The sequence below is a fragment of the Mus musculus genome, chromosome 13 (genome assembly GCF_000001635.26).
Source record: "Mus musculus strain C57BL/6J chromosome 13, GRCm38.p6 C57BL/6J".
Taxonomy (NCBI): Eukaryota; Metazoa; Chordata; class Mammalia; order Rodentia; family Muridae; genus Mus; species Mus musculus.
The window spans coordinates 23582792-23591021 of record NC_000079.6 but is presented as its reverse complement, the minus strand read 5'-3'; the positions used below and the strand labels follow the sequence as shown (position 1 = coordinate 23591021).

At 41.4% G+C, this 8230-nt stretch overlaps 1 protein-coding gene across 3 annotated transcripts in view; it reads left to right on the top strand.

Moving 5' to 3' along the window:
• The window catches only part of H2bc6 (H2B clustered histone 6), a 37455-nt gene extending 30103 nt beyond the window's left edge, over window positions 1-7352 (top strand). Inside the window, exon 2 of one of the 3 annotated variants that reach the window (NM_178194.4) lies at window positions 5056-7352. In NM_178194.4, coding sequence (NP_835501.1) covers window positions 5066-5446 — 381 coding nt within the window. In that variant the 5' untranslated portion in view covers window positions 5056-5065 and the 3' untranslated portion in view covers window positions 5447-7352. Of the gene's footprint in view, window positions 1-5051 lie in introns of those variants that run through there. The other 2 variants (NM_001177653.1, NM_001290530.1) reach the window with 2 other exon arrangements.
• Window positions 7353-8230: the final 878 nt, after the last annotated feature.

Genomic DNA, 8230 nt, shown 5'->3' with positions numbered 1-8230 from the left:
TAGCTGTAACTAATATAAAAATTATTGATAAAGTCATTTGTATCCTTTTTTAGCAGCAAATTCTTGAGAGTTGGTGTGTAATTTAGATATAGACCTCATCTCAATTTAAGAGTAAATTAGTATGGGAAATAGTTGATCTGTACAGAGATTCTATAAATTTTAAAGCCAATACACACTCCAAAATTGCATCTAGATACTTAGCTTTTCAACTACATCAGACTTGTTTCTCAAAAGTACTTGGGATCTGTTACTGCAGGGCTACAGCTCTGGGAAAAGAATATTCTCAGGGTCCCACAAAGAAATACCAAACAAAAGTAACCTTGTAAAAGGAGATGTCAGAACCGAAGCCAGGGTAGCTTTAGCACACCCAGGACAGGAAGTTCAATGAGTTTTTATTCTAACATAGGGGGTGATTATGTATCATCCCATTGACCTGACGTGATTGGCAAAATCATAATTAGGACAAAGGAACTGAAGGAAAACAGAAAGAGATGGCCACTCTCAGTCAGCAAGTGCCAGGAATGATGTAAGCCTTTGTATAAACACAAGATTTACCAGGTAGAGGAGATTAAGAGTCTTAAGTGGTTGGGAGACTTGGGGAATATAGGCCTTTAAAAGGCTAGCCACCTTTGACAGGAAACACAAAAGAAAAATTTTCTCATGCTCAGTAATAGTACCTGAAAATGCATATGCGCCATCCCAGCACTCAAGGACCAATCTGGACTACCCAGCAGGTCCCAGGCTAGCAAAGGAAATATACTGATAGTATATTTATAAAAAAGAGCTGGGTGGTGGTGGCGCACGCCTTTAATCCCAGCACTTGGGAGGCAGAGGCAGGTGGATTTCTGAGTTCAAGGCCAGCCTGATCTACAGAGTGAGTTCCAGGACAGCCAGGGCTATACAGAGAAACCCAGGCTGGGAAAAACCAAAAGGAAAACAAAAAACAAACAAACAAAAACAAAACAAAAAACCACCTCCTTAAAAGGAAGGAAGGAAAGAAAGAAAGAACAATCAACTTAAAACTTTTAAGTGACATTTTGAACATTATTTTTGCAACAGCTTAACCATGCCTAAGTCAACTCTACACCTCTCTCTAGTCTGTCTGAACATGAATTCACAAACTATTCTATTTTAATTTTTTCTCCAGCACTTATGATTGTTTTGGTTTTGTTTGGTTTTTTTTGTTTGTTTGTTTTGGGGGATTTGGTTGGTTGGTTGGTTGGCTTGGGTATATTTAGTATTTATTAAATGAGCAAATGCTATGCAATTACTAATGATCCTTAATAATGCACAGATAATATACGTACAAAAGTGAGAAAAGAAAGCTCTAGAATGTCAATGTTGAAAAGTCCAATAGATGTAATTAGACATTAACTGAAACACAGGCAAAAAGAGCAAATATTGTCAAGTTTTTGTTTAATTGTTTGGTGTAGGGGTCAGGAAATGATATAAATCAACACAAAAGTTATAGAGGGTCTTCTAGACAATGCCTAGCAAGGCAAAAGGTCTGGAATATCAAAGAATCCACCATAGTATGGTGGTGTACACTTGTAGCCCCTGATGTCTAGAAGGCTGATAGACAGGCTGCATGGCCCCACCAGTTCCTGACTAGCCTGGGAAATATAACCAACACTTCTCCCAGAGGGGGGTGGGGGTGGGGGAGATCTCATGTGCTTTTGATAACTTCCTCAAGGGTTTCTACCAAGGGACTGCTGGAACTGTAGGGCAAGGTGACTGTGTAAAATATCTCTGGATCCTGCTATGGGCATACCAGGCTTGTGCAAGCCAAGTAGACATCCTATCCCTAACCACAGCTCCTCATTAGCACTGATTACATACTGTGTTACTGACTGAGTTATCCACATACGTGTGCTCTATGACCACCCCTTAGATACTTTACAAGCCTCTTCCCTCTCCTCATCCTCCCCCTATCCCTCCTCTACCTTTTTCTTATTTAAGACGGTGTCTCTCTACTTTGTCATGCTGACTTCCAATTCCTGGACTCAAATAGCAGTCTGGACGCAACCTGGAACTTCTTTGCAGATAAAAATAAAGTGATGCTCAACCACTTGCTCTCAAAAAGCGTCGCGTGATCACAGCAGAAGGACGTGTGTGTTTCTGTAGGAAAACTAAGAATTGACTGCTAGGAAAGCTAATTAGAGATTCTTAGAATTAATTAAATTAGATGTTCTTTACGCAGACCCTGGATGAATGTTTTATCTCTACCAGAAAATATCCAACAAAGTCCATAGCAAAATAGACCTTAAAGATCTAGAGAAATGACTTAGCAGTTAAAAGCAGGTTATTCTCTTAAAAATGACCAGAGTTTGGCTCCTAGCATCCAGGTATGTGGATAGGAAGGGTGTGGACAGGATAGGGTGTGGATAGGAAGCCAAAGACATGCAATAATACAGATTTGCCAAAATGCACTGATCTCACAGCAGTGAGTGTGCTAGGCCATCCCTCTATAACCGAGCTATTAATACATGCCCAGTTTTCATACCATAACTTTTAAACTATGGTATTTGTTACCAGGACTTATTTTATAATTCTAATATGCTCCACATAAATTTAATTTGCATAAATGACTTTAGTTTTGTTTTTTAAAAACTTACAGATGAGTCTTGGCACAATGACTGAGTAGAGTACTTGCCATGTAAGCATAAGGGCCTGAGTTTGACTCCCCAGAATCCGTACACACCCAGAACAAGGGAATACATCTGTAATTCCAGTGTTCCTACTTGGAGATGAAAGTCGAAGACAAGGATATTCCGTGGAAATTCAAGAACCAACTATCTTGGTATACACAGCGATGAACACCCACGCGCACACAAGCACACACACGTGAGCGCACACATACACACACACAAACTCAAACAGGCACCAAAATTAATTAGATCTCCAGAGGCATGCCAGGACACAAATACACATCATAGACACATACATGAAAATTTTTATTTAAGATTCTACAAGTATGCACAGAGAACTCATGCTTATAATTCCAGCACTTGAGATGGTGGCAAAATGCTTAGAAGTTCAAGATCACCCTTGAACTTCTTGGCCACAGAGTGAGTTTAAGGTCACATGGGCTACATTAAACTTTATAGAAAACAAATAACTACTGATATCTTCAATCAGGGATAAAAAATTTTCAGCACTGGGAGGTAGCTCTTAGTATTTAAATTTTGCAAATCATTGTCTTCATTACCTTTGTGTAAGTCTCATTTATTTTTGTTTTTTGTTTTTGTTTTGTTTTGGTTTTGGTTTTGGTTTTTTGAGACAGGGTTTCTCTGTATAGCCCTGGCTGTCCTGAAACTCACTTTGTAGACCAGGCTGGCCTTAAACTCAGAAATACACCTGCCTCTGCCTCCAGAGTGCTGGGATTAAATGTGTGCACCACCACTGCCCAGCTGCCTCATTGATTTTTAAAGCTAGATATAAAAGTGAAGGAATTTAAGTCTTTAACAGTAATTAAACTGAAATATTATTTACTTATATTATTAAATATATTTATATTATACACTTAAATATTATACAATTAAATATTATACATTTGTGTTATATAAATATAATTAAATAAAATAATTAAAATTAAAAATTTTTAAATCAGAGCTAGGTCAGCTCTGCATGCTAGCTCATATCCATAAGCTAAGAATCTGAGTGGCTGAAGCAATATTGTCATCCTATCAAGGTCAGCCTCGATGGCCCAGTGAGTTCTGGACCAGCCTGGGAATAGGTATAGGAAAGAGTGCAGAGTGTCGAAATAAAGACACTAAACTTACAAATACCAATGGCGAGATTTTTCTTTTGATACTTCCACTAAATTAAAATTTTACTTCTGATGTTTACCAAAGAAACTGGCATTCCCTCTTTGGGTTCTTAGTCTCATTAATACAAGAACTTAAAAACAGATTCAGACGACCAATGCCAGTTTTATTAGTTTGAAAGACAAACAGTACAGGAAGGAGCTGTGCTAAAACCTGAGAAACTAGAAGAGGGTGGGGGAGGGTAGAGAGAAGGAGGAAGGGAGGGAGGAAGGGAGGAAGAGACAGACAGGGAGATCATACTTTTAAATCATACTTTTAGGGTACCCTTGAAGGTCAGAAACAGAGTACCCCACGGTACCATGCAAAATGTTGTCCGGCCGGCTAAGCAGAGGTCACCAAATTCCAGACTTGTCAGGGAAAAGGATTGCACCAGGACCACCTGGTTGAAAATAACCAGGGACAAATAATAAAGGACCCGCATCCAAGCGGATAGTGGCCAAGAGGGCTAATGAAGTTTCCCAGAAAGCCACCTAACCGAAAGGCCGCCTTTTTCTTTGACATTTCGCGGGCTTTTTTTTTTTTTTTTTTGTACTGTTCCTGCTGTTGCCCAGAGGCTGTGGTAAAGGATTCCCAACCTTCCTAAGCAATCTAGCTTCTTTCATATGCTAATCTTAATGCTTCCATCCAGTCCACCTTCGCCTAATGGACGATCTTCCAATTCGTCTAAACCGTTCTGTTTATTCTTTTCAAACAAGACGTCTTATCTCTGTGTCTCTCTAACTTTTGACATCTGTAAGATTTACTCCCAACCGTTTACTTTCACTCTATGATTTCCTTTCTGTAGACTAAATTGCACTGCCTTGGGGACTCCGGGAAGCTTGGAGGTCGACTGGATCTTTTCTGATCTTCCTTTTCCTTTACTGAACCGAAAGATCAAAGTTTTAAAATACAGTTTTTCCAGGAACGTTTCGATGGTTTCAGAATATTTGGTATTAAATTGAGCCCAAGCTTTAACTTCTGGAATTTCAAAATAGAGCAACTTCTGTTTTTAAAAATATATATACAATTTAATCTAAAGCGTTTAGAAAGAAACCAATTTGATTAAGGAGTGTTAAGAAGCACAGTCGCTTGAACATTATTATACAAGATTACTGCTTGACCAATGGGACCGTCCTTTGTAACCTCTAACCAATCAAACAGAATGAAAGTAAGACTTAATTTGCATAAGACTGCCTACAAATAAGGAAACCGTTCACAGCAGCTCACTTTCTTTTTCTTCCTAAGAAAGAGATCTGAAGATGCCTGAGCCAGCCAAGTCCGCTCCCGCCCCGAAGAAGGGCTCCAAGAAGGCTGTCACCAAGGCCCAGAAGAAGGACGGCAAGAAGCGCAAGCGCAGCCGCAAGGAGAGCTACTCGGTGTACGTGTACAAGGTGCTGAAGCAAGTGCACCCCGACACCGGCATCTCCTCCAAGGCCATGGGCATCATGAACTCGTTCGTGAACGACATCTTCGAGCGCATCGCGGGCGAGGCGTCCCGCCTGGCGCATTACAACAAGCGCTCGACCATCACATCCCGGGAGATCCAGACGGCCGTGCGCCTGCTGCTGCCCGGGGAGCTGGCCAAGCACGCGGTGTCGGAGGGCACCAAGGCTGTCACCAAGTACACCAGCTCCAAGTGAGTTCATTTAACTCACACTCCTAAACCAAAGGCTCTTTTCAGAGCCACCCAACAGTTCAAAATTGAGCTATGCGCTTGTTCTTAGTACCCGCAGTACCACCTTTATATGGTTCTTTATTTACTGGGACAAAGTTCCTCTAGTCTATTCAGGCTCGTCAAATCAAGTATTTAAGATAAAACTGCCAAATTGGCTACTTCTGCAGTGAAGAGAGGCTACATTTCTGTTCTGAATAAAGAACCCCGAACGTTTCACACTGGCATCTCCGAGCGTCCAGATCCGTGGCGCACACATCCGGTCTTTTGTTCTAAGTCTTTCTGGGGAATTAACATTGGCACGGGAAGGCGAGGTGGGACCGTGGGTTTACTGCCTGGTTTAGCTAAGCTACACAAAACTTAATTTAGCAGCGTCTCCTAATTTGGATCAAAACGCAGTGTTGTCCGCTCGGTGCTTGTTAAACTGGTTTTCAGTGACGTTCAGGTCGCCATTTTATGCGGCGCCGCCCTGAATGGAGAGAGTTCTGTTCAGCTCCCTGAAAGCGAAAGTCTCAGCACGAAGGGCCAGCTCGCGAGTCTACCCTCCTAATTCTTAAAAAGTTCCTCACTTCCAAAGACCTAGAGCTTTTGGATTTTTAGGCTTTTGCATATGAACTAAGTTGTAGGAGAAGCAACAAGATCTCCATTTTAAAAAAACGTTTGCTTTGTTTACTTTTTAATTACAGGAAAAGATGAAGTGGTTTGTAAAGCCTGCAAACATTTAATTTCCTTCCCTTTCCTGAACTGCTGGGTAGTTTTTTTAACACCAAGAAAATTCCCAAAACCCTCTCCTGACTCGTTTTTGTAAAGAGACCTGGAAAAAAAAAAATCAGTTCCTAGAATTTAGCCACATCACTTTCTTTGCAATTAAGGCTGTGGAATGTTAGATGTGGCTCTGGGCACTCCCATCTCTTTAATCTGCCAGGCTCTGGAGTTTACAGCTTCTGAGTTTGAGCTCTTGGTCCAGCAGGGAGGGACCCTGACTCAATCTTGTGAGAGAGAAAAAGTAGGAAGTAGAAGTATCAGGAAGTGCTGGGTGTTGGAAGTATCACAGGTATTGGGGATGGAACTAAAGGCCCAGTTCCAGAGCTAGTCTTGCCTCCATCCAGCCTCTACCATGGCTCCCTTCTGAAGCTGGGTAAAGTGCCTTTATGCAACATCCTTCCTAAGCTTTCAAAATAAATACAAAGAAACTATCCACTTTAAAGTAACAAAATTGCAACTGTACTCCAAGAGGCTACTCACTGTGTAAAGTGTTTTGCCACCAAAAATGAACACCTGAGTATGTCCCCTAGCACCTACAAAATAGGTCCTCTGACCTACAGACATCCCAGAGCAAATAGAACACACACACACAATGTGGGTTTTTTTTAACGGTTTTTTTTTTTTTAATTACAAGTCAACTTTACTCACAGTTACTTTAGAAACAATACTGAAACTTCCTTGTGAAGAGTTAAACCTTCATGGTAATATTTTGTTTCCCTTTGTTTTGTTTAGCTGTTTTCTTTGTAACAAGATTTCAGTCTGTAGCCCTGGCTACCCTGTAATTCAACTATGAAACCCAAACTAAAACTCTCTGCTTCACCCTTCTAAATATGCAATTATAGGTGTAGATCTCTACAACTTGTAGTGTTCCTCCTTTCTTGTTTGTGATTTGTTGGTTTGTTTGTTTCTTGGGACAAAGTATGAAACTCACTAAACCAAGCTGGCCTCATAGACTTCAGCCTGACTGTCTGCTGTGCACTGGCATGTGTACCTCCAAGCCTGCTGCTGTACTGTTCATTATTAAAGCATTCCTGATTGAACCTGCTGTGCACTGAAATGTGTACTCCCATGCCTGCTGTTGTGTTCCTTATTAAAGCATTCCTGATTGAGTGTGCTCAGAGCCTTTCAGCCATCCCCACTGATCTTCAAACCAGAATTGCAGTACAGTAGTACTCACTACCTCTCCATAAAGCCCAACCTCATGCCAGGCAGTGGTGGCACACACCTTTAATCTCAGCACTTAGCAGGCAGAGGCAGACAGATTTCTGAGTTCCAGGACAGCCTGCCAGGACAGCCAGGGCTACAAAGAGAAACCCTGTCTGAAAAACAAAACAAAACAAAAAGCCCACCCTCATACAGTTCCTCTCTGGTTATTGTTTTGTTTTTCAATCTTTTCCCACTGGTTGAAATTCCCCATGACACCTCCAGTTTCTGTTGTGTGCAAATTTTCTCTACCTAAGCTTCCTATTGAGGCTTGGCCAGCCTACAGAGAAGATTCTACTTTAAAATAGATAGAAAAACAAAAGAAAAGTGGATGTGAGTATTGACTGTTGAGCTTGTTGAAGGACATATCGATTGGTAAGTTACTTCTCCTCCAGCTAAATAAGCTGATTCAAGCCAGATTGGATTATATTAAAGGCAGGTTTATTGGGAAGCTGCTCTCAGAAGAATTCACTGGCCCCAAGGCCAGGGAAGTCACCATGGGCAGAGGTTGGAGGAAAGAAAGAGAGAAGGGGTATACACCAGGAGAGAAGAGAAGGGGAAATGTGGGAGGAAAGAAAAAGCAGAAAGACCAAAATGTCTGAATTACATAAGGAAGAGCCTCTGGGGGAAGGGCAGCCCATCCCCTGGGCTAGAAATTTCAGGGTTGGGGGCAGGGTGTGCCAGATAGGGACTGTGGGAAGCTGGGAGAACCTGGAGACCAGGTCCGCTTTGATATGTAAAATATGTTAACTTGTCCCAGGGTCTGAAGCTAAATACTGAAGAT